The sequence below is a fragment of the Acomys russatus genome, chromosome 29, assembly GCF_903995435.1.
Source record: "Acomys russatus chromosome 29, mAcoRus1.1, whole genome shotgun sequence".
Taxonomy (NCBI): Eukaryota; Metazoa; Chordata; class Mammalia; order Rodentia; family Muridae; genus Acomys; species Acomys russatus.
In genome coordinates, this window is record NC_067165.1 from 39,284,215 (window position 1) to 39,308,735 (window position 24,521).

General features: G+C 52.1%; 3 protein-coding genes across 6 annotated transcripts; 1 reads left to right on the forward strand and 2 right to left on the reverse strand.

Annotated features, from left to right (window-relative positions):
* Positions 1–233: 233 nt before the first annotated feature.
* Positions 234–4,999, forward strand: Mad2l2 (mitotic arrest deficient 2 like 2). Of its 2 annotated transcripts, none has more exons than XM_051171788.1 (8): positions 234–674; positions 762–880; positions 2,639–2,731; positions 3,162–3,262; positions 3,836–3,930; positions 4,219–4,292; positions 4,672–4,764; positions 4,930–4,999. In XM_051171788.1, exons 1-8 carry the CDS (start codon positions 635–637, stop codon positions 4,969–4,971), a joined length of 657 nt encoding a protein of 218 aa, XP_051027745.1. In that variant the 5' UTR covers positions 234–634; the 3' UTR covers positions 4,972–4,999. The 2 variants fall into 2 exon arrangements, with proteins under 2 accessions (XP_051027745.1, XP_051027746.1); XM_051171789.1 differs by having other exon boundaries at positions 246–674; positions 2,660–2,731.
* A 523-nt stretch (positions 5,000–5,522) lies between these two features.
* LOC127211748 (F-box only protein 6-like) lies at positions 5,523–10,206 on the reverse strand. The gene is made up of 5 exons (XM_051171783.1): positions 9,840–10,206; positions 7,789–7,915; positions 7,291–7,386; positions 6,037–6,172; positions 5,523–5,896 (listed from the first exon to the last, which is right to left on the reverse strand). Exons 1-5 carry the CDS (start codon positions 10,096–10,098, stop codon positions 5,654–5,656), a joined length of 861 nt encoding a protein of 286 aa, XP_051027740.1. The 5' UTR covers positions 10,099–10,206; the 3' UTR covers positions 5,523–5,653.
* Positions 10,207–14,114: 3,908 nt separating this feature from the next.
* On the reverse strand, positions 14,115–24,207 carry LOC127211749 (F-box only protein 44). 3 transcript variants are annotated; one of them, XM_051171784.1, is made up of 6 exons: positions 23,941–23,965; positions 23,092–23,378; positions 21,181–21,307; positions 20,979–21,074; positions 20,731–20,866; positions 14,115–14,390 (listed from the first exon to the last, which is right to left on the reverse strand). In XM_051171784.1, exons 2-6 carry the CDS (start codon positions 23,354–23,356, stop codon positions 14,208–14,210), a joined length of 807 nt encoding a protein of 268 aa, XP_051027741.1. In that variant the 5' UTR covers positions 23,357–23,378; positions 23,941–23,965; the 3' UTR covers positions 14,115–14,207. The 3 variants fall into 3 exon arrangements, with proteins under 3 accessions (XP_051027741.1, XP_051027743.1, XP_051027744.1); XM_051171787.1 differs by lacking the exons at positions 14,115–14,390; positions 23,941–23,965 and adding exons at positions 15,111–15,226; positions 24,123–24,207; XM_051171786.1 differs by lacking the exons at positions 20,979–21,074; positions 23,941–23,965 and having other exon boundaries at positions 21,210–21,307.
* Between the last annotated feature and the right edge of the window lie 314 nt (positions 24,208–24,521).

Genomic DNA, 24,521 nt, shown 5'->3' on the forward strand with positions numbered 1-24,521 from the left:
CGCTTTCGGTTGGGCAAAACTGAGAGTCCGGGGACGTTGACTCGGGACCAGCAGCAGATGTCGCTACCCTTCCTTGGTACCCAGCTGTGCTTGCAGCCGGTTCTCATTCGCAGCTCCTAAAGAGAAATGGCCGGGAGGGAAAAACAACAGCGATCCTGGGCAGAAGCACCGAAATCTCTTTATCGCTCCCACCTGAAGCTCAAAGGCGGCTTAGCTCCCTCGCTAGTGAACCCTGTCGCTCAGAGGGGTCTCCGCCCTTAAGCCCCACCCCCGAGGCTGCTCCGCCTCTCCCAGCAGGGCGAGGCCCGGATTGGACAGCTCCGGGGGTGGGCGTGGCCGATGGCCGCGCTGGGACTGCGGGAGCACCGCGGTGGTTACCGAGCCTAGAGGATACTAGTGACTTGCGAGGGGTCTCTGCAGGTAGCTTCCTGTCGCCTGGTCTGAGATCCGGACCCGAGGCCGAAGCCGGAGCCCGCAATCCGGGAGGAGCGTGGAGAGGGCGGGATTTCCGCCGCGAGGGATCCGGCCGCTCAGGGGGTGGGGCTTCCCCGACAGGGCTGCGTTTCCCGCGTGCGGGGCCGGGTGCCGTGGGTCCTTGCAGACACCCTCCACGCCCTCCCCCAGGCGGCCAAGGATGACCACGCTCACGCGTCAAGACCTCAACTTTGGCCAAGGTATGGATCTGGGCCTGCAAGGCGGTGGGGGTGGGGGTGCGGTCCTGGCTGGGGTCCTGCGGACCAGCTGTGTCCCCCTTCACACAGTGGTGGCCGACGTGCTCTCCGAGTTCTTGGAGGTGGCGGTGCACCTGATCCTCTATGTGCGCGAGGTCTACCCAGTAGGCATCTTCCAGAAGCGCAAGAAGTACAACGTGCCGGTTCAGGTGAGCCCCGGTGCCGGAATGGATTTATAAACCTTTATTCTACCTACAAGCTTCCCTCACTCCTCAATTGAGGCTGATAGCTGACAACCTCTTGCCCTTCCTACCCTGACTTCAGACAGAATGCTCTGGTTAGGTACCCTGGATGAAACCTATTCCACGCTTGAATTTTAAATGGGGTTCTGAGGCAGGGAACCTTGGCTTGGGTAGAACATTCCCTCTGTTTCCAGCACATTGTTTCTCTCCTCGTTTTCCCTAAACTCTTGAGACTTAAAAAAAATATATTATTAATGATTTGAGATAGGGTCTCACTATTTAGTCTTGGCTGGATTCCCCATTATGTAACCAGACTGGCTTCAAACTCACAGAAATCTTCATGCCTCTGCCCCCTGAGTGCTAGGAACAAAAGTGTGAGTCACAATACCTAGCTTTTTATTTTTTAAGATTTATATTAATTCTGTGTGTATGTGCATGTGTCTGTGTGTGTGCCTGTGCCCACTGAGGCTGGAAGAGGGCATGGGAACCCTGGGCATTTGTAAGATGCCTAGCATGGGTAATTGGGGATCTGACTCTGATGCTTGAGTGGTGAGTGCTGGTCACTGCTGAGCTATCTTTCTAGCCTCTGTTTATTTTCGCAATTAAACAAACAACCCAGACCTCATGCAGCCTAACCTGGGGGCTGGCCTTGAACTCCTGATCCTCCTGCATTCACATCCCTGGTGCTAGGATTACTGGAGAACATCACCAAGCTTCCTGCTTTTTGCTTTGTTTTCCAACACAGGGTTTCTCAGTATAGCCCTGGCTGTCCTGGAACTCTCTATGTAGATCAGGCTAGCCTTGAACTCAGATCCTCCTGCCTCCCAATGCTAGAATTAAAGATGTGTGCCTAGCTCCTGGGTTTAACTTTTTTTGTTTGTTTGTTTTGTTTTTTGTTTTTCATTACAGGGTGTCTCTGCGTAGCGATCTGCCTGCCTCTGCCTCCCAAGCGCTGGGATTACAGGCATGGGCCACCATGCCCTGTTCCTGGGAAAGTAGACATCCTGTCTCCCTTCTAAGTCCCTACAAGTCCCTTTCTCATTGTGGTCACTTGGTCATCATGAGAATTATGACTTCTAAATACTGGGAGGTGCTAGATACTTAAAGGATAATTAAGGCCTCGGTGGCACACGCCTTTAATCCCAGCACTCAGGAGGCAAAGGCAGGTGAGTTTTGAGGCCAGCCTGGTTTACAGAGTGAGTTCCAGGACAGCCAAAGCTATACACAGAGAAGCCCTGTCTCTTGTAAAACTAACTAACAACTAACAAGAAACCAAACAGCTATTAAGCACCTCTGTGTATTAACTATTTCTTATTTACTCTTAACTTTTATATCTTCCCAGATGACGTCGCTAAGTTCACAATGTTAAGTCATTTGCCAATGGCTACACAGCTTCTTTTTTCCAAGACAGGGTTTCTCTCTATAGCCCTTGCTCTGTAGACAGGCTGGCCTCAACTCAGAGATCCGCCTGCATCCGCCTCCTGAGTGCTGGGGTTAGCTTCTTGATATTAATGTCAAATGCTAGAGCTGAGATGAAGGGCCTGACCATGAGTCTCTCTCCAGGGTTAAATTCATCCACAGTTCTTAGCGGCACCGGGATGAGTTGGGTCTCTCACGCTGAGACACCTGGGGAATAGCTGTTCTTGGTGCAAGGACCAACAGCATATGTGGGTGGGGGGGAGGAGTTGTCGGTGTTCCCCCCATTCATGCTTTGGGCTTCAACAGCCCTGTGGGGATTGTGTGCAGATGTCCTGTCACCCGGAGCTGAACCAGTACATCCAGGACACCCTTCACTGTGTTAAACCACTCCTGGAGAAGGTAAGGGGGCCCCTCGTCCTCATGGATACTCCACACCTAGGCCCTTCCTCCTTGCTTCTGGGCTAACTCTGTGGGAAGTGCTCATATCTTTTAACAACCAGAAGCCTCACTCTGAAGACTATCCCCAGCTAGCAGGAGATCCCAGGGTGTGCATGTCACATCTGGGATGCCTTAGTTGGGCCAGATCTAGGTGGGGCCTGCCCTGGAAAAGCTGGTTTTTTTCTTATGTCCCCAAGGCCTGTCCCATTCCTGCCAGGGTGCCCCCTCCCCTTGGTGTTTTGTTTTGTTTTCTTCTTCTTCTCCTTCTTCTATCTTGGCCTTGTCTGTGACTTATTGGGGGAACCTCTGAGGGAGCTAGGGATCTCCTCGTGGCCTGGACCATTTGCATCTTGGGAGCCAATTTGAGTGGAGGGGTCTCCTGTGCTTATAGAACGACGTGGAGAAGGTGGTGGTGGTGATTTTGGATAAGGAACACCGCCCAGTGGAGAAGTTTGTCTTTGAGATCACTCAGCCGCCCTTGCTGTCCATCAGGTGAGCGGTCACCCTCCCTCGGCTGGCTGCTACATGCACTCTCACAGGGATCCCTCTACCAACCCCACATTACCTGAGGAAAGACCCGAAAGCGGCAAATCCGTACTGTTAGCATCTAAGACACACTGCTCACAAAACTATGTAAATTTTCCTGAGGTGACAGAGTCACCCTCCTGTGTCATCATCCCTGCAACAATCCCAGGAAGTGGTGAATGTTAGTCCCTAGCCTCACAGTGTAGATGGAAAAACCAAGGTCCAGCGAGGTGACCTGAGTGGTATCACCCAGTGGTTGCAGAGCCCAGGACTTGGACCACAGTGACTAGTTGCCATGGCATCTACAGTAGCTACCCAGGGCACTACAGTCAGGAAGCAGCCTGTCCTTGTCCTGGGGGTCCTGGAGGCATGCAGACTTGAGATGTGTCCTGGGTGTCCTCTGACTAGCTGACCATCGAAGGGACCCCTGCACTCTACCTCCATTCTCTCAGGTGGGTGGGACTGGACTGCTCCCAGAATGCACCATGTGCTGGTGGTGGAGGAGCATGGTGGAATGGGAGCCCTCTTTCCCATTCCCAGTTCAGACTCCCTCCTGTCTCATGTGGAGCAGCTGCTGCGAGCCTTCATCTTGAAGATTAGTGTATGTGATGCTGTCCTGGATCACAACCCTCCAGGTGAGATGCCCCACACCCCTGCTGTTTCCTTGGTTACCTTGGCATGCTGCCTTCCTCCTAGTTGGCCCCCCTGAGCCACCCTCCTCCTCTCTGCCCTTCAGCACCATCTCTCCAGGACTCATGGCTACATTTCAGGCTCCTGTTGACGATGCCTTTCTTTACAATTGGCTAACACTTCCCATCCTGTGGGTGGCGCTACTCAGCCAGTGAGGGAGGAGGGAGGAAGCCTGGTCCACTGGGGTCCTGAGGCTACTTAGCTTTGGCCTTGACCAAGCGTTCCCTCTGCAGGCTGCACATTTACAGTCCTTGTGCACACCAGAGAAGCTGCCACGAGAAACATGGAGAAAATACAGGTCATCAAGGTGCGTCCGTGTGGGTACAGTGTCAGGGTGCTGTCTGTTGCTGGCACTGTTGTTTACTGCAGGGCTTGGCACCAAGTGGGCTCCCCTGTGCATTACCACCTAACCACATCCGTGTGTACCCAAGAGCGAGAAGAACCACAGTGGAGCCAGGTGTTGAGCAGCTAGCTCGCCCTGGCTCTTCTGAAGGAAGCTTTTCAGAGAGCAACCTTACCCTTTTGTTTCAGGATCATTTCAGAACCACCCTGGGCCCATACACTGCTCAGGTTCCAGCCCCCACCCCCACCCCAGCAGAGTGTGGGCCCTGGACGGGAGGGGTTAGCAAAGTGAGGACAGACCAGGGTGCGGGCCCCTTCTAACCCTCACCTGATCCCATCCCTAGGACTTCCCATGGATCCTGGCAGATGAACAGGATGTCCACATGCACGACCCCCGGCTGATACCCCTAAAAACCATGACGTCGGACATTTTGAAGGTAAGTTCTCAGGGGTCAGGGGGTGGAGAAAAAGCCTTATTTAGGAGAGACAGGGCTCAGCTAATTCAAGGCTTGGGAGTGGGCGTGGTCCTCTGGTTTCTATCACTTCTTCTGAGTCTTCCCAGCAGGCACCACATGGCCTGACCAAAGCCGTTTCTCCACTAGATGCAGCTGTATGTTGAAGAGCGAGCACATAAAAACAGCTGAGGGCACGCCTACCGCCCGCTGCCCCGCCTACCGCCCGCTGCCCCGCCTACTGCCCGATGCCCCGCTGCCCGGCTCTGCTGAGGGCACGCCTACCACCTGATGCCCAGCTGCCCCACTCTGGGCCCCCAGCCAGTGCTGCAGGGCCCCGACTCCAAGTGCTCTTATTGCCTTGACACGCGGCTACCTCCCTCGGGTCTGGGCTGTTCAGCCCTGCTTGCCTTCATGAGGCAGCTTTCCCAGGAGGCCAGGGAAGGACACCAGGACAGACGCCATCTCTCAGCAGCCTCCTGGGGCTCAGCTGGCTAACACCGTCCATCTGAAATACTGTGCTGTGAGTTACTGTTAATAAAGGGGCCCTGAGGGCTGACTGCATTTGTCATTAACCAAAACGGGAGGAGCAAGTGCCCTGAAGCCCCCCCCTGGGAAGGGGCAATGTCTCCACCAGAGTGCCAGCAACTCCACCACTAACTAAGCCCCAGACCAGGCCGGATTTACTGAAAACATTTATTACAACAGAATGTCAGAGCTTTGTGACTGCAAATCACCACTTGTTTTACATGGCCTTGCTTGAGGTTGTAGAGGGCGGTTGCTCATGGTACTGAGAACCTGACTGCCCACTGAGGGCATCGCTCTTGCCAGGAAGGACCCTTTGGCAGACCCCAGTAGAGGCGACAGGTGGCTGTTAGAAGAAGTCTAACATCAAGGAGTCTGAAACTAAAGCTGGGTGTCTTCCTCCCATCACTACAGCATTTTCCGGTGGAGTTCTGGCAGGGGCAGGGTTCTTGGCTGTCCTGTGGCTGATAACGATGCTGCTGTTGGTGACACGGGGCCCGTACCACCCTTTCCAGAACTGGGTGTCCTTGCCCCCATGTTGAAAAAGGATGTGGCGGACGCCTGGAGGGTAATCGGAAAAGGTGTAGGAGACCTGGGGAGAAGGGGAGAGGAAGAGACCATTGAGAATTGGCCATGGGGAGGACAGCGCACCACACAACAAGTACCTCTTGTTCCTTAACAGCCTGGCTCTGGGGGAAGTGAGTGGCAGCGGGGCAAGCAGGCAGGTCTCACCTCCTTCCACGAGGCATCACTCCACTGTTCAATGATCACAGGTGGGGGCTCAAAGGAGGCTAGGACGATATAGTCAGCAGAGGCTAGCTGTACGCGGAGGTGATAGATGCAGCCACAGTCGGCTCTGGCGGCAAACCTACGGAGGATGGAGTAGAGGGTGGGCACCCGGGCCTCTGGAGGCCAGCTCTGGGGACAGTTCGAGTTGGTAAGGACCCCTGTGCCCACAGCTAGCAGGCTCTGCACTCCTTATGTCCCAGTATTCCAGGGCAGCATCTATCCTCACTTGGGCCTCAGTCTTCCCTTCCAAGAAAAGGGTGTGAGCCTGAAAACCAAAATGGCTTTCTACAAAGACATTATTTCATCCAAGCCTGTCACCATATGGTACAATGGATTGCTGTGCCACAGTAAGTGTGTGCACAAAGAGCGAACTTAGGAAAGATCCTGAGGGAGGGGTTGAGGTTGGAGCTTAGCAGAGAGTGTATGCTTAGCACTAGATAATCCAAGGCTCCATATAGCACCAAAGAAATGAATTCAAGAGGTAAGTTGGGCATGGTGGCGCATGCCTGTAATCACAGCCCTCAGGGAGGCAGAGGCAGGCAGATCTCTGAGTTGGAGGCCAGCTTGGTCTACAAAGGGAGTCCAGGACAGCTAAGGCTTCAAAGAGTAACCCTTAAGCCCGGCGTGGTGGTGCACGCCTTTAATCCCAGCACTCGGGAGGCAGAGGCAGGTGGATCGCTGTGAGTTTGAGGCCAGCCTGGTCTACAAAGCGAGTCCAGGACAGCAAGGCCACACAGAGAAACCCTGTCTCAGAAAACAACCCCCCCCCCAAAAAAAAAAACAAAAAAACAAACCCAAACAAACAAACAAACAAAAAACCCAAAGAGTAACCCTTTCTCAGAAAACAAAATTCAAAAAGTGTGGGATAAGCAGGGAAGGAGCGGGAGCACTCTTTAGGAAGGTGTGTGGGTTTCCGCAAAGTTCAAGGAGGGCTGGAGGCCTTTGGTTCCAGGGTAGGCCTCAGTGCCCATCTATAAACATGGCTGATGTTCTGTGTCAGTTATCAGGAAGTGGGGACCCTTGGGGCAAAGAGTGATGGTGGTACAATGTGGAGGGGGGTGAGACTGGACTGTGGCTCTTAGGGCAGGGTGAACCCTCCCTGTGGGTGCTCTTGGCAGGAGGGAGGGCAGGGTGAACCCTCCCTGTGGGTGCTCTTGGCAGGAGGGAAGACAGAAGGTAGGGACCCAGGCCACTCACCAGTCCTTAACCACGATGTCAGGCCGAAAGGTGTCCAGCAGCTCCTCCCAGTAGCCCTCGGCTTTGAGGTCCACCACCTGGGACTTGAGGCACATGCTGGGGGTAGAGGACAAGGCTTGCTTTGCCAGCATGCCAAACAAGGCCCTCACGTGCCAGGCAGATGGCTCAAGGGACCCGGGTGACCCCCAGGACAGGCCCTGGCTGGAGCTCCTCGGGTCTATCTGAGGGAAACGGGCGAGTGACCTTTGCTTCTCTCTGGGGTGCCACTTGATCTCATGGGACATTGTGGAGTGAGCTGACTCCTGCTCCTGACTTTATCTCCAGCGAGCTCCTTATCACTTGAAACCCAGTGACCCACCCAAGTTTTCTGCCCCTGGATGCCTGTTTGGGGAGTCCCCTCCTTGAGCTTCTGGAGGCCCCCCCGCCTTTATCCTGCCAGTTGGCAGTCTCCCTGACTCTGCCCTCAGCACAGACCTCCCCTCTCCCCCCATTGCTTACCCATAAGAGGTGACAAAATACTTCTTGACCCTGGGGTCAGGAAAGCTTGTGCCTAGGTCCCCAGGGAGGCTCTCCACCTTCCACTCATCCCCCAGGTTGGAGTCTATCCGCCAAGAATTCATGTTCTCTGGGGGAAATGGAAGCGCAGGTAAGATCCCCTTGTTCTCTGTTGGCTGCTGCAGCTGCTGCCTATCAGGTATACACTTGGAACTTCCAGGCCCTTTCTGGTCCCTGGAGACTTCAGGGGTGGTGAGATTTGTGGCTAGGGCCTGTTTAGGCTCAGATTTCCAGGGCTGTGGATCCCAAACAAGGCTGCAAAGAGTCCTGTGGTATGAGGGACCTACAGGGACAGGGTCAGATCCAGGGGTTCACCCCCTTTTGACTGAGTGTGGCATACTGGGAAAGTACAGAACCATCACTGCGTAAGCTCTGCCAGTCCACTCACCATTCTCCCACAAGAGCCCACACACTTACCATGTGTCCTAGGGGACTCCCCCGCCCGCCCCCCAAAAATAAGAGAATTCCAGGAGCTGGGCTGGCATGAGTTAAAGCCACGGGAGATCTGAGCAAGGCTAGGCTGACCACAGTCAGACATGGGGTGGCATAAAAGGCGAAGCTACATGCCTTTAATCCCTGCACTGGGGAGGCAGAGGCAGGAGGATCTCTGTGAGTTTGAGACCAGCCTGGTCTACAAAGCTAGTCTAGGACAGCCAAGGCTACACAGAGAAACCCTGTCTCGAAAACCAACAAAACAAAAATCAACCAACAAAACACGAAGCTGCAGAGTAGCTCTGTGACACAAGCTGAGCTGGCAGGTTGCCTGGCAACTTTTGAGTGAAATCTAGGGCAGGTAGGAGATAGAGTGTCTGAGGTGCTGCTTGTGGGTCCTCTGACTGGCCTGGGCCTCCTCAGTGGATGACCGTTCTGAGCATTAAACCAAGTCACATTTCTACGATGCAGAGACAGCCACTCTTAATGTTTGTCTACCTTCCAGAATCCCAGAGAGTTAGGACAAGGAAAAGATGGTAGCCATCTGAAGTGAAGACTAGGCCTCTTTTTTGTTTGTTTGGTTTTTCCAGACAGGGTTTTTCTCTGTAGCCTTGGTTGGTCTGGACTTTCTTTGTAGACCACGCTGGCCTTGAACTCACAGCCTCCGAGTGCTGGGATTAATGGTGTGTGCTGCTATGCCTGGGTTAGACAAGGTCTCTTAATGGCCACTGTGGCCTCAGAAGCAAGGTGAAAGGAGCATTGATACCGACCCAGTGAGGAAAATCCAAAGGCCCCAGGCTAAGACGGTTGTGTTCTCAATCCTTCCTCTATTAACAGGAGGATGGGCTATCACATCTGCAAAGCCCCAGAGAGTCCCAGGACAGGCAGCAGAAAGCCTGGATAGAGCTAAGGGCTGGTACCCTGCAGTGTGACGCACAGGGTCCATTAGACCGGCAGGCTCTTAGAAAGTGTTACAGGCCGGGCGTGGTGGTGCACGCCTTTAATCCCAGCACTCGGGAGGCAGAGGCAGGCGGATTGCTGTGAGTTCGAGGCCAGCCTGGTCTACAAACTGAGTCCAGGATGGCCAAAGGCTACACAGCGAAACCCTGTCTCGAAAAACAAAACAAAAAAAAAAAAAAAAAGAAAGAAAGTGTTACAGGACCATGCAGAGGGGCAATCTTGTCTTAGGTTGTCAACCCAGGGGGTGAAAACGGCTAGGCAGATAAGGGTGCTTGCTGCCAAGCCTAACACCGGAGTTGGATCCCCAAGACCCACACGGTGGAAGGAGAGAACCAGCTCTGGCAAGTTGTCCTCTGACCTCCACATGTACACTGTGGCGTGTGTATACGCCTCTCCGCCCCGCCCCCCCAAACCACGGATACAAAGTAACCGGTGAAGGATCTAGGCAGGTCTGAGGCCCAAAGGACAAGAAGCCAAAGTGTGGTAAATGTTAGGGACACGGGACCATTGCAGGCAGAGCAGAAAAACAAGTAAGAAGGGCCAGTGGTCCAGGAAAGTAGAGAACAGGTCCCATTGGCAGCCTGGCCTCAGCACTAGCCCACCTTCGGCACATGGGTTCCGGAGGAGGTTCCTCTGAAGACTGCACAGGAAATAGAAGATCTTCCAATCTTCCACGGGCTCGTCCCAGTCTTTGGTGATGAAGCCCTCCTGAAGGCTCTTGCGCTTCCACAAAGTCACCACGTCAATGAGGTCTCGCCAGAGGCTGCAGACGAGGCGGCAGTTACGCAGCAGCTGTCGGGCAGGGACGTGGGTGAACAGTTCTAGCAGAATGTTCTCGGGCAGCTCGTTGATGTTGGCCATGGTGGCAATGGAGAGCTAAGCTCCCAGGCCTGGGAGTGGTAGGTGACAAGACAGTGTCTTTAAGCCCTGAGCAGAAGATCTGAAAGGAATGCCTGGCTCCTCCCCTCCGGTTCTGGAATGTGTTAGGCAGGGTCTACCCCCTGACTCAGAAAACCCTGCCAGGAAGTGCTTGCGGGATGGGGGTGGAGTGTGGTCCTCGAAATCTGCTATCTGCTTTTGGAAAAGAGTAATACAAATATTATGGTGTGGCGGGCTTGGCAGCTTGCGTCCTGAGCGCTTAGGAGGTCAAGGCAGGAGGATTGCTTGGGCTAGTGACTTAGGTCAGGTCTGCCTGGGTTAGTTTTCGAAAACCACAAGAACAAAATTAAGCTTTTAAAAATTCCTTGCAGCTGGGTGTGGTGGCGCACGCCTTTAATCCCAGCACTAGGGAGGCAGAGACAGGCAGATTGCTGTGAACTGGAGGCCAGCCTGGTCTACAAATCGAGTCCAGGACAGCCAAGGCTCCACAGAGTGTCTCGAAGTTACCCCCCCCCCAAATAAATAAAAATAAATTCCTTGCAATAGCTGGGCATGGTGGCCATGCCTTTAATCCCAGCACTTGGGAGGCAGAGGCAGGCAGATCGCTGTGAGTTCCAGGTTAGCCTGGTCTACAAAGCAAGTCTAGGACAGCTAAGACTACACAGGGGAAACCCTGTCTCCAAAACCCAAAAATAAAAAAATAAAAAAAATCTCTTGCAGTGCAAGGGATGAAATGTAAGGCCTCATGTATGCTGGGCAAGCACCCAGCCACTGAACTGTATGCCAGGCCTTTTAATTAAAATCCTCATGGTAGCGGTGGGTGCTGGGTGCCATGGTAACTGCCTGAAGTCTCAGTTACTAGGAAAGCCAAGGGTGGAGACTTGCTTGAGCCCAGCAGTTCTAGGCCAGCTTGGGCAGCAGAGTTAAGACCTCTTGTCCAAAAAGAAAAACAGCAAAACAGAACAGACACAGAAAGACAAGAATTCGAAAGAAGTCCCTTCCTCTACCGGAAATAACTGTTTAGGACGGGGTGTGGTGGCACATGCTTGTAATTCTATTACTGGGGGGGGGGGGGGGGGGGGCGGGAGGTAGAGGATCAAGTTTTCTAAGTCAGTCCCGGCTATCGGAAACTGCCTCTACATCCACCGCTCACCCTAAACTGCTTTGGAGTCTGTTGGCCTTGTGACCTGGAAAGAGCCAGGGCCACTGCGCCGTCTCTAAGTTCTTGGTGTCTCGTCTTGCTTTGACATCACTGCAGTAAAACAGCCTTTTAAAGCTCACTTCATCAAGCCATGCATTGCCTTGGGCGTCCGGCCAGGATGGGAGTTTCTGGCTATTCGCAAGCTCTAGATCATCCCGGGATTTGCCCCAGGTATGGGTGTGGTCTGAATGGGCGACACCCGCCTAAACCCTCCCTCCCCCTCTCCCCCCAAACGTTTCCACTCACTTTCCCCTGAAACAGGAACTTGGGGCTTTTTCTGGATTTTCAGAGGCTTCCTTGGAAGCTGGTGGTCTTGTCTTGTGAGGCTCCTGTCCCAGAACACAGGAGGGCAGGTACACTCTGGCCTTTGCACTGGAGGAGTCCTTTCCCGGGAGGTCGGGGAGGGGGGGGAAGTCGGGTCACAGGGTATGTGTTTAAATGTTTAGCTAGAGAGGACAGATGGTGTGGTAGGGTCTTCCAAATGCTCAAAATTCTTTAAGTTTCTGTGTCAAAATAAAACAATTAAAAATGATGATAATAATAAAGATAGGGAGGTGACACACCCTCATAATCCCAGATCTGGTAAATTTGGAATTTTCGGCCCCGTCTCAAAATACAAAGTAAAAGTAAATAGGGCTGGAGCTATGACTCATTTGGCAGCACTCAGGAAGATCAGAAATGTCTCCTCCTCACAGGGAGGACTGCCGGGTGTACCATATCTATCTAGCACTTGGGAGGCATGAGTTCCAGCCTCAGAAAGAAAAAAAAAAAAAAAAAAAAAAAATCCAAGTAAACTCTGGGGATTAAAAGATGTCGGCAACTTCTAAGAGCTGCTTAGACCAGGGGCCTCCCACTGCCGTGGCGCTGATAATATTCCACGCCAGTGACACTTTCACCCACAACCAAACCACCTTGCAAGGGAGACTGCGGTGCTCCTGCTGTGCCTTGGTGGAAAAATCCACGCCGGGCTGTGACCCGGTCACGCACGGACGTCCCTACCCAAAGGCCTGAAGCCCTCTGTCCTAAGGAGAAGCCGGTGTCGCCACCGTCCCGGACCCTCGCATACGTACAGCAGGCCCGGCGTCCCGGCGCCGGACTCGGGAGCACTGGCCACGCCTGGTCCGAGACTTCCCACGAGCGCGTGACCTCCGCCCCACTCCTTGCCCCGCCCGCCGCGCCACTCGGCCGCGATCTGGGTACCGGGCGGCCGCGGCTCTGCTGGGCCTCGGGCCTGGACCTTGGCGACGCCGTCCTCCCGTCGCCTCGCCCCGCCCCGTCCGGGCCTCCGACTCGCGTCACGCAAACGACCAGCGGCCGTCCGCGTCAGTGCGAAGATGAGCTCGGGGTCCTAGGAGCCCGCCCCCCTTCACCCCCAAAAGCAGCTGCAGCCGGGGATCTCTCAAGGCGAGGTTTCTCGGACATCTACTCCCACCTCCAGGCGACAGGCGGCTCAGCAGCCGGCTCCCGGTTGTCCCGCTTTCCTCCTCCTGCGAAGGAAGCCTTACCTAGAATCTAGTTCTAACACACACCAGGACACGATTTGCCTCCAACTCCACCCACCGGGTGGGAGAGGATTCTACTTTCTGGGCTTGTTTTGTTTGTTTGCCTTTTTGTTGTTTGAGACAAGGTCTTTCTACTTAGCCCTGGCTGTCCAGGAACTCACTCTGTAGACCAGGCTGGCTCTGAACTCATAGAAATCTATCTGCCTGTCTCTACCTCCTGAGTGCTGGGATTAAATGCCTGTGCCACCACCACCTTGTGTCCATCATCTTTCTGGCTTTTGAGTGACTGAGGAGAAAAAACAAAACAAAAAACCCCACCCCTTTTCTTGGCCTAGTCAAGATTAAATTAACGAAAATGTTCAAGTGCCTATTTCAGGCAGTCATCAGGGGGTTCTGCAAGCTGACTACAGATCAGCTACAGAGTTCACTCAATTCTGGTCCAGGCAGGTGGCTGTGAACTCTGGCCCAGGCCAGCTCACGTCCATCTATTTTACTGTTGAGATAATTAACTTTGACAAGTACTGAGCACCTACTGTGTGCTCGGCTCAATCAAAATCAGCAAGGCTGTGGGCAAGGAGACAGCACCTGCTGCCATGGCCACACTTCTGAAATGGTCAGCCCCTCTCTGTAGCATGGGCAGCAGCTACTACCCTGCCTCTTTAGGGCCAGGCAGGATTGTCCATGAACCCACCCCTCCCTCCAAAGCCACAGGGCGCAAGGAGGCTGGGGACCATTTTATTTGGCTGTGCAATAGGAGGGGTCAAGGGATGGTGTGTCAAAGGAAGCTCCTTCAGGTGAGGCTCGGACATCTCCAAGCCTGCATCCTCTGGGGAGCCCTGTACCCTGTGGTATCCACCCAGGCTTTCAGGGCTTTGCTGATTACAAGGACAGTCTGGTCCTAACTGCCTATCTGGCACCAGGCCTGACTTGTAGGCCAGAGTAGAGGGAGCGCATACAGCAGCTGACAACTAGGCGGAGGGCTGTCTAGCAGAGCCTTCTATCCCAGATCTGCCTCCCTACGTCTGCATCACCGAAGGCAGGCCCCAGATCTGTCAGACATCTTGTCTGTCCCTGCTCTAACATCCTTGAAGGAGAAAGGTCAAAGGTCTGGGGACGAGACAGGTCTGGGCAAGCATCTGAGCTTGGGGAACCTCTCTGATAAGCACGGAAACCTCTTGCATCGCTAACCCCAGGCACTGTACCTCTTAGTGGGGGGGGGGGGGGGGGGGAGGAGACCTTGCTGGAGGGTCGGCTTCTGGAGAAAGGAGGGTGGCCCAGATACTAGAAGCTCCCTACAGAGAAGGCAGCTGGGGGCAAGGACTACCATCGAGGTCCAGGAGTGCCTGACTCCCACCTCCCCCGTCCCAAGCCTGGCCCTTTCTGACAGGTTACCAGTTAGGGCTCTGAGGACAGGGGCTCAGGGGGCATCGGGGCATCGGGGGCCCGATGACAATGCTGCTGTTGGTGACTCTTGGGCCGTACCAGCCGGCCCAGTAGTGAGTGTCCACGCCTCCGTGCTGAAACCAGATGTAGCGGACGCCGGGAGGGTAGTTGGAGAATATGTGTGAAACCTGGGAAGGCAGGCAGAAGGGAGCAGTTAGGGACTACTATGTAAGACCCGTCTCAAAACACAAAGGCGAGGGTGGGGTGGGGTGGGCAGGGCATAGAGAGATGACTCCCTGTCTAACAGGGTTGCCTGCTCTTGTAGAGGACCAGGGTTCCACCCCCAGCACCTACGTGGCAGGTTACAAACATCTATAAGTCCAGTGCCAGGAGATCTGACACCCTCTTATGGCCTTCTAGGCACATAGGCAAAGCACATAAATATGTAAAATAAAAAGAAATTGTTTTTTGGCTTTTTTTCCCCAAAGATTTATTTATTTATTATTATGTATACAGTGCTCTACCTGCATGTACACCTGCAAGCCAGAAGAGGGCATCAGATCACATTATAGATGGTTGTGAGCCACCATGTGGTTGCTGGGAACTGAACTCAGGACCTTTGGAAGAGCAGTCATTGCTCTTAATCTCTGAGCCATTGCTCCAGCCCTGTTTTTGGTTTTTTGAGACAGGGTTTCTCTGTGTAGTCTTGGCTGTCCTGGACTCACTTTGTAGACCAGGCTGGCCTCGAACTCACAGCGATCCGCCTGCCTCTGCCTCCCGAGTGCTGGGATTAAAGGCGTTGCGCCATCACCACCTGGCTAAAAAGAAATTGTTTAAGAGTGATAACAACAAATCAGAGCTGGGGATAAGGATTCGCTGAGAGTGCTTGGGTAGCACGCTGGAAGCCCCGGGTGGCAAATCCCTGTAATCTTAGCACTTGGGGGGCTAGAGGTAGGAGGAGCCTGAGCTCAAGGCATCCTCCACTATGTAGCAAGTTGGAGACCAGCTCGGCCTACATGAGACCCTGTATCAGAAAAATGAAAACAAAAACAAAATTAGATAAAACAAAGAACCACATTATTCAGCCTAGCAAGGGCTGGGTTTTACTGAAGATTTAGCTCACCCTGGGGTGGTTGGCTGAGGACTTGTTTACATCAGGGCTTGATAATTGTGTTAATAAAATTTTACTGGAATAGGGCTCACTGGTTGTCTAAAGCTGCTTTCCCACAGCAGCAACAGCAGCAGAGCTGAGAGGCCAGTCCTTGTGACAGAAAGTTTGGATCTGAGTGTGTGTTTAGGCATGTGAGTGCAGTGCTCACAGAGGCCAGAAGAGGGCGCAGGAGTTGGAGTTACAGGTGTTGTGAGTCACCTGACATGGTGGTGGCAACCAAACTGTAAGAGCAGCAAGTACTCTTAACCTCTGAGCTGTCTCTCCGGTCCTCCCCTCCGGCTTAAACACCTTTTAAAATGACATTTATTTACTGTGCATGTGTGTATGTACATGCATGCTATAGTGTACATGTGGTGGTCAGAAGACAACTTGTTAGAGCTGGCTCTCTCCTTCCACTATGTGGGTCCTAGGGACTGAACTGAAGTACTCAGGCTTGACAGCAAGTGCCTTTTCCTCATGAGCCATTTATCTTGAAGGCCGGTGTCTGCTTTCTTGTTGTTGGTCTGTCCGTCTGTCTGTCTGTCTATCTAGTCTGTCTGCTATCTAGTCAGTCAGTCTGTCTGTCTGTCTGTCTATCTAGTCAGTCTGTCTATCTATCTATCTATCTATCTATCTATCTATCTATCTATCTATCTATCTATCTAGTGTGTATCCCTGGCTGGCGAGAACTTGCTGTGTTGGCAGGATCTCTTGGACTCAAAGAGATCTGCCTGCCTCTGTCTTGCTGCACTCTGCTTTGCCCTGATGTTTTATTTATTTGTTTGCTAGTTTATGTGTTTACTTATTTTTTTTATTATTTACTTATCTATTTTTGGTTTTTCAAGACAGGGTTTCTCTGTGTAGCCTTGGCTGTCCTGGACTCGCTTTGTAGACCAGGCTGGCCTCGGACTCACAGTGATCCACCTGCCTCTGCCTCCTGAGTGCTGGGATTAAAGGCGTGCGCCACCACTGCCTGGCATGTGTTTACTTATTTTTAACACCAGGTCTCTGAGGCCTATGTAGGCCTGGGAGTCACTACAAAAATCAAGCTGGCCAGGTGCAGTGGTTCACATCTTTAATCTCAGCACTCAGGAGGCAGAGGCAGGAGGAACTCTGTGAGTTCAAGGCCAGCCTGGTCTACATATTGAGTTTCACAAGAGCAAGGACTACACAGAGATACCCTGTCTCCAAACAACAACAACAAAACTTTAACAGAAACTTTGTCTCAGAAAACAAACAAACAAAATACCTTTGTTACGGTTATTTTTATATAACTGTGTTTATTTCTCTTAGTTAAGAGTCTCAGTTATTTGTGTGATAGCTGGGTTAAGAAACTAAGAGAAAGAAACACAGTTTGATAAAAATAACTGTAACAAACCCTCAGACTGGTTTGGAATGTACAGTGACCCCCCTGCCTCAGACCAGTAAGTACTAGCAGTAGAGGCTTAAGTCACCACCTCAGTCTTTGTATCTGGCCTCAGTGATAAAAGCTTGCCTAGCATGTGTGAGGTTTTAAGCTCTGTATCCAAACCCACCAAATAAAGAGAAAGACAAGTGTGACCATGGTGTAGATGCCACAGCTGCTTCTCAACTGATGGTGGGTAGGTCCCGATAGACCCAGCATATGCTGAAATTCAGTTAAATGGAAGATTTGATAAACCCATCAGCCATTAGAAAAAATATTCTGGGGGCTGGAGAGATGGCTCAGAGGTTAAGAGCACTGACTGCTCTTCCAAAGGTCCTGAGTTCAATTCCCAGCAACCACATGGTGGCTCATGACCATCTATAATGAGATCTGGTGTCCTCTTGTGACACGCAAGTGAAGCACTGTATGCATAATAATAAATAAATTTAAAAAGAAGAAAAAAATATTCTGCCAGACAGTGGTGGCTCATGCCTTTAATCCCCGCATTTGGGAGGCAGAGGCAGGCAGATCTCTGAGTTCTGAGTTCAAGGCTAGCCGGTTCTACAGAGTGGGTTCTAGGACAGCCAAGGCTATACAGAGAGACCTTGTCTCAGGGGTGGGGGAGGGGGGAGAAAAAAAGAAAAGGGAAAAATATACTAAGTAGAATGCTGGTAAATCCTAGACTTACAGTGGGGTCACATTCCCATTGTAAAGTCAAATTTAGGTTGATGGGGGAAGCTCTGGAGAGATGGCTCAGTGATTAAGGGCACTGGCCACTTTTGCAGAGGACTAGGGTTTTGTTTTTGTATATGTGTACACATGTATTTATATATGCTAGTTATCTCTTATTCTAAATTGTTTTTGTTTTTGAGGCAAAGTTTCTCTGTGTAGCCTTGGCTGTCCTAGACTCACTTTGTAGACCTGGCTGGCCTCGAACTCACAGCAATCCGCCTGCCTCTGCCTCCCAAGTCCTGGGATTAAAGGCGTGAGCCACCACGCCCAGCTCTAAATTGTTAACAAATAAACTACTCCAAGAATGTGATAGTCAGCTGGGCATGGTGGCGCACGCCTTTAATCCTAGCACTTGGGAGGCAGAGGCAGGCAGATTGCTGTGAGGTCAAGACCACCTTGGTCTACAAAGCGAGTCCAGGACAGACAGCCAAGGCTAACACAAAGAGACCCTGTCTTGAAAAACAAAACAAAACAAAACAAAACAAACAAACAAACAAAAAAAAAAGAAAGAAAGAAAAAGAAAAAAAAGAACGTGATAGTCAAGGATGACAAAATAAACGCTCCCTAAGGACGCCATGGTGCCTAGTTCACTCGGGAGAGGGCTTGCTGAGCAGTCACAAAGCCGCAAGTCCCTGCTGCAGAATCGTGGCTGGGTGTGGCCATGCTTGCCTGCAGTCCCTGCACTCTTCAACTGGAGGCAGGGGGATCCGAAGAAGGTCCGGGCAGCCTGGCGTCTATGAGGCCATGTCTTGAGAAACGGTGTTAAGTTGAAAGTGAAATAGATAGTCGGAACTCAGAAATCTGAAATGTTTCAAAACTCAAAAGCTTCGTGCACCAGTGTAGCACCATGTTCAGAAAATCCAAGTCTGTCCCCATGTGACAGGTCACTGACAAAACACGGGTGCACTAGCCAGGCGTGGTGGCGCACGCCTTTAATCCCAGCACTTGGGAGGCAGAGGCAGGTGGATCGCTGTGAGTTCGACGACAGTCTGGTCTACAAAGTGAGTCCAGGACAGCCAAGGCTACACAGAGAAACCCTGTGTTGAAAAACCAAAAACAAACAAACAAACCCACAGGTGCACTGAGATTACTATGTGATTGCCTTCCCATGTAGGATATATGACACAAATGGATTTCTTGTTTAGATTTGGGTTCTCTTCCCAAGGTTCCTCTCTCTCTATAAAGACACTCTGCAGCACAGGCCGGCTCTCAGGCCTCTGGTATTATTGGACCCTCTTCGTTTTAACAGGAAAGCAAACGGGTGTGTCAGTGGTTTTATTACTGACATTTAAGCATAATCTCACACAGCTGTTGCCCATCACAGGCTGCTTCCCTGGCCCTTAAATTGGATGGATGGATGAGGAGCATCATCAGGAATCCAGAACTTTCCTTCATCCTTCTCTGAAAAACCTCATCCTCCAGATCTGATATAATTCAGAAGCTTTCAGAAGAAAAACCATTTCACTCTTCAGCAAAGCCTGCAGTCTGTTATTCTAGCAAGCCGTAGCATTTGCTTAGACCTTTCCAGACTGTTCTTTATTTCTCCCAGTTTCTTTGTCTAGACATGGAGATTCTATAGGGGAGCTGCCTGTATCCTCTTGCCTTTAGCTTGTAGCCACATTCCAAGTGGAAGGACCAGGGTTTAATTTCCTCAGGCCACACAGCAACTCACGGGCCTCTGTAACTCCAGTTCCGTGGGATCTGCCTCCCTCTTTTGGTCTCCTTGGGCACTGCATGCGTTTGATCCACATACACGCAGGCAAACCACCCGTACACAAGTAAATACACAAGTAAGTAAATCATACAAATAAGCAGGGGACTCTGTAGAAATGATAAGATATTAATATTAGTAGCAGCTGCACTTGCTGAATATTTTCTTTTTTCTCCTCCTTTCCTTTCTTTTATTCTTTCTTTATCACACAGGGTTTCAGATGGTACATGTCGTTATTCTAGAAGTTGCTATATATGGCCTCCTAGTCCTCCTGCATCCATGTTGGGGTCACAGGCACAAGCCACCATACTTGATCATTTATTTTAATTTAATTAGGTAATTTTTCAGTTTTTGGTTTGTTTTTGGTTTTCAAGACAGGGTTTCTCTGTGTAGCCTTGGCTGTCCTGGACTTGCTATGTAGACCAGGCTGGCCTCAAACTCACAACAATCCGCCTGCCTCTGCCTCCTGAGTGCTAGGATTAAAGGAGTGCACCACCAGTGTCCAGCTGTCCCTCAACATTTTTATTTTACTTTTCTGTGATACTGGAGTTGAGCAGCCAGAACATGCTAGGCAGGCACCAGTGAATGTTATCTTCAGCTCTCTAACTATGAGACATAATCTAAGTTGTCAGACTAGCATTCTGCCCCCTAGCCTCTCCCCCCAACCCCAGACAGGGTTTCTCTGTGTAGCTTTGACTATTCTGGACTCACTTTGTAAATCAGGGTAGCCTCGAACTCACAGCGATCCTCCTGCCTCTGCCTCCCAAGTGCTGGGATTACAGTTGTGTGCCACTGTCCCCAGCAAGGCTAGCCTTTACCCATTGCTACCTCAGTTTCCCAAGACTGAACATTTCTGGTTGCACAGCCTTTATTTATTTATTAATTTATTTATTGGTTTTTTGAGGCAGGGTATAACAGCCCTGGCTGTCCTGGAACTCACTGTGTAGACTGGCTGGCTTCGAACTAATAGAGATCTGACTGTCTCTGTCTCCCAAAGACCCTAAAGACACGCGCCATCACCACCTGGCTTTACTTATTTTATGTATTTTAGGCTTCCTTTTATTCCATGTGTACGAATCTTTAGCCAGCATGTATGTATATGCACTATGTATGTGCCTAGTACCTGCAAAGAACTTAAGAGGGGACTGAATCCCCTGGAACTGGAGTCACAGATGGTTCTGAGCCACCATGAGCTGGGATTTGAACCTAGGTCCTCTGCAAGAGCAAGAGTGTTGTTAACTGTTAAGGCTGTGTCTTCAGGCCCAGTTATTATTTACTTTTTAATACTGAGGATAGGGCACAGGGCTTTGTGTGTGCTAGGCAATCAGTCTACCACGGACACATTCTTTCTGGAACGTTTTTTGTTGTTGTTGTTTGGGACTCTCCATGTCTCCCATCCCTGATGTCTGAGCTGGAAGGTTAGACCTATTCCTCTCCTAAAGCACGTGAGGCTGAGCAGCAAAAACCCAGGTGAGAAATGGCAGGGTTTGGGTCTGGGTACCGGTCCCTGTGGGATCCCTGCCCACATACCTCCCTCCACTTGGCATCGCTTTTCTGCTGGATCGTCACCGGGTCTGGCTGGAAGGTCCCCAGTGGTGCATGTGCTGATGACAGGAGCTGGACGCACAGCTGGTACTTGGACCCGCAGTCTGGCCTGGCTGCGAACCTGCAGATAGGAGAAGAAAGGGTCCATGAGGACCTGGGAGATGGGGGGCAGGGCAGGGGTGGGGCGCCTGGGTGGCAGGCCCCCCTCCCCAGACCCTCGCCCCAGCACTCACCAGTCCTTGACCTCGATGTCCGGCCGGGTGGTGTCCATCAGCTCCTCCCAATACCCTTCAGCCTTGAGGTCCACCACCTGGGACTTGAGGCAGGTGCTGGGTGGGGGGAGGGAGGGAGGGGCTGGAGTTCAGCACTGGACCCTGCTGTTAGGACATGGGCTTCCACCCCCCCCCCCCCCGACCCTAAGGCCCTAGATCTTACTAATAAGAAGTCACGAAGTATTTCTTGACCTGGTCATTGGGGAATTCCTTCCGCTGGTCTTTGGAGAGGTCTTCCACTTTCCACTCATCACCACCGTTCACGTCCAGGCTCCAGAACTCAAATCCCTCTGTAGGGAGAGCACAGTCTAGCACGCAGGAGGCCCCTCAGGGCACGTTCTCCAAGCTCCCCTTTGTCCCTCTCAGAGCTGGGACCTCCAAGGTGCCTTCCAGCCCAGTGCTTTGTCATTATAGGTAGCATATTAGGCGCTTCCTGTGTGCCTTGGGTGTCGGTAAGAGACTTCCATTGAGAATCCTGGATGATCAGAGCCCCTCTCTGATGAACAGTGCCCGGGCAGATAGACTTGAATCTCATTCAATTCCAACAGTAATGGGCTGCACGGCCATAGACATGTTACTTTCCTTCTCTGAGCTAGCTAGCTAGAGTCCAGCATAGAGGCCAATTTGTGGTGGCACCCACCTGCCATCACAGCAAGCTGAGGCAGGAGGATTGTTGTGAGATCAAGGTCAGTCTAGACCATATAGTGAGTACCAGGTCAGACAGGGCCACACAACAAGATAGCAAGACCCTGTGCCTCAAAAAAGCAAAACCAAGGCCAGCAAATGCCTCGTCAGGGGAAAGCGCTTGCCACCAAGCCTGATGACCTGAGGTGGGTATCTCAGGCTCTGACAAGTTGTTCTCTGACTTCCACTTGGGTGCAGTAGCATGCATAGCTCACCCAGCACACACACCCAATACACACATAAACAGATGTCAAAAGAAAAGGCTCTGGACTTTCTGCAGAAGGCCATAATATATTGGGGTTTTTGGCCATACCTGACTCCATCACATAGTTTTTTATTTCTTATTTATGATTCTTTAGAAAACATAAAAACCCAGCCTTCAATCTTAGTACTTGGGAGGCAGAGACAAGTGGATCTCTGTGAGTTCAAGGTCAGCTTGGTCTACATAGTGAGTTCTAGGACAGCCAGACCTACCTGTGTTATAATAATAGAGACCCCGTGTCATCACTCTCCCAAAACCAAACCAAACCAGACCAAACTATAAACTCTTCTAAATCTATGGCCTAGGTTTGGGCTATATTCTGCCCAGCATTGGAGCACAGCGTGGCTATGGGGAGTCAAAGGACACAGACAGGCAGCCAGAGGATCTGGGTAGCCTGGACTAACGTCCTTACCACGGTCCCTGATGTTTGACCATGCCACAGAAGACAAGTTCTTTCCTGCTGTAACTCATCCTCAAGTTACAGCATGGCCTGGGCTGGAGGGGTCCAGATGACTAGAAGCCTTGTGTTTGACCTGTCATTGAACTACAGTGCACAGGGTACTTCATCCCTCATCCTCCCATAGGCAAGACCCCTTCTGGGGTAGTCCTGGGGGGGGGTCTGTAAGTGAGGACACAACAGAATGTGGCTTCAACTAGTGTCTTTGGCAGAATCTGTTCTAATCGGCCACCATTTCTTTTCCTAGGAAAGGTTTTAGGAGAGACTGGCTTCAAACTCATGATCCTCCTTGCCTCAGTCTCCCGAGTGCTTGGGTGTTAGCACCATTATCAACTGAGAAGTAACTGGTTTGCTTTGAGACAGAGTCTCATGTAGCCCAGGCTGGCCTCTAATGCATGCCCTTGAACTCCCTATCTTCCTGCGTCTACTTCCCAAGTTCTGGGATTATAGGTATGTGTCATCATACCCAGATAAGAAATAAGCTAAAACAGACAGTACCCTTGACCTCAGTCTACCCATTTGAAAAGAAGATGCCTCAATGGTGCCTACTTTTAAGACTTATTGTAAGGGGAGTAAAGGCTATAGGGCTCACAGCCAGTGTTTAGGACATGTACGCTGGTGACCTCACAAAGCACGTGACCTGTTGAGGTAGATAACCCTCTGGCACCCACCTTCGGCACATGGGTTGTGAAGGAGGTTCCTCCGGAGGCCGCGCAGGAAGTAGAAGATCTTCCAGTCAGCTACAGGCTGGTCCCAGTCCTCCGTGATGAAGCCCTCTCGAAGGCACTTGCGCTTCCAGAGGGTCACCAGGTCGATGAGGTCTCGCCAGAGGCTGCAGACGGGCCGGCAGCGCAGCAGCAGCTGGCGGGCAGGGACGTGGGTGAACAGCTCCAGAAGAATGTTCTCCGGCAGCTCGTTTATGTTGCCTACAGCCATGGCGGTGGCTCCTAGCCTGCTCCTGTGGGCGTTGGAGAGCTGCGCTATACACCCAAGCCTTCTCCCTGGCACGTGGCAATTCCAGCACCCACGGATCCCGAGATCCCTAACTCACCTGCCCACTGACTTTAGAGTCACTGAGCTGCTCTCTGACTTTCAGCGTCCTCCACAGTAAACAGGGCCGAGAATAGCACTTCCCTCTAGCGTGCATGAGCTAGGGAGGTGTTTAATAAATGGTGAGGTCTGATTACCCCCAGCCCCAGCACCTAAGGACAGCTTAAGGAGGCCCAAGGAAGCTCCCCAAGGTCACACAAACAGGAGAGGAGAGGGAGGCAGCCCTGGCCGTCTCCGAAGGTAGAGCCAGCCATTTTCCAACAGGCCAGCAGTCTTTTAAGAGGACGATAACAATGGAAAGTCTTGTGAGCACTCCAGCCTGCCACTCTTCACCCTCTCCCATCCCCCAAACAGGGAAGGGGGGGGGGAATGACGAGAAGTGGGGGTTATCACTGTCTCTCAGGACTGGGTCACAGAATACAAAAGGCTCCGTGACGTTCTCAAGATCTCAGAGAATATGACCCGCTTACCTGAGGCTGGGGAAAGGTGTGTGAGTGGAAAGGAGCCTCTTCCTATCTCCCTCCCCAAGCCTGGTGGTTGGACTCCAGCCCTAAGCTGCCCGCCCCCACCCTCGTCCGCCCCCCCCTCGTGCCCTAGCAGTCTCCCATGTGTTATGCGTGGCCCTAAAACGGGCTCAAGACGAGATTCAGACCTCTGAGCACCGATGGCGTCCCCAGCTCAGGTCACCTAGGCCTCACAGTGCAGTGGGCCTTAAAGGCGCTGGGCCCCCAGGGTCGCAGAGGCCCTCGCCTCCCCGCCCTGCTATAGCTTTACCCACTGCGTCTCTAAGCTGCGCGTTCCCCTTCATGCAGTCACCTGCTATCCGCTGAGCTGAGAGCTCCGGCCAGGCCGTGGGGCTGTGAGGCCTCCGTGGTCGGTGATGCAGACCTACCCCAGTACTCGCCAATCCTTTCCCTGCCAGGGGGGGACTCACTTTTCCCTTCCTGCTGTCATCTGTGCTTGGCTGTGTTGCGGGATCTGCCCTGGCCATAGAACTGGGCACAGAACACGGCCCCGCCTATTGGTCACCAGACCCCGCCCCAAACCCGTC

Excerpts from the sequence above, each read along its gene's own strand:
- Mad2l2 (XM_051171788.1), top strand. The coding sequence starts at position 635 with ATGACCACGCTCACGCGTCAAGACCTCAACTTTGGCCAAG. Across the intron at positions 675-761 it reads AGACCTCAACTTTGGCCAAG|TGGTGGCCGACGTGCTCTCC; the intron begins GTATGGATCTGG and ends CCCTTCACACAG. Across the intron at positions 4,765-4,929 it reads TGACGTCGGACATTTTGAAG|ATGCAGCTGTATGTTGAAGA; the intron begins GTAAGTTCTCAG and ends TTTCTCCACTAG.
- LOC127211748 (XM_051171783.1), bottom strand. The coding sequence starts at position 10,098 with ATGGCCAACATCAACGAGCTGCCCGAGAACATTCTGCTAGAACTGTTC. Across the intron at positions 7,916-9,839 it reads CCGGAACCCATGTGCCGAAG|AGAACATGAATTCTTGGCGG; the intron begins GTGGGCTAGTGC and ends CATTTCCCCCAG. Across the intron at positions 7,387-7,788 it reads TATTTTGTCACCTCTTATGG|CATGTGCCTCAAGTCCCAGG; the intron begins GTAAGCAATGGG and ends CTCTACCCCCAG.
- LOC127211749 (XM_051171784.1), bottom strand. The coding sequence starts at position 23,356 with ATGGCTGTAGGCAACATAAACGAGCTGCCGGAGAACATTCTTCTGGAG. Across the intron at positions 21,075-21,180 it reads TACTTCGTGACTTCTTATTA|CACCTGCCTCAAGTCCCAGG; the intron begins GTAAGATCTAGG and ends CCCCCCACCCAG. Across the intron at positions 14,391-20,730 it reads GCGATGCCAAGTGGAGGGAG|GTTTCACACATATTCTCCAA; the intron begins GTATGTGGGCAG and ends CTGCCTTCCCAG.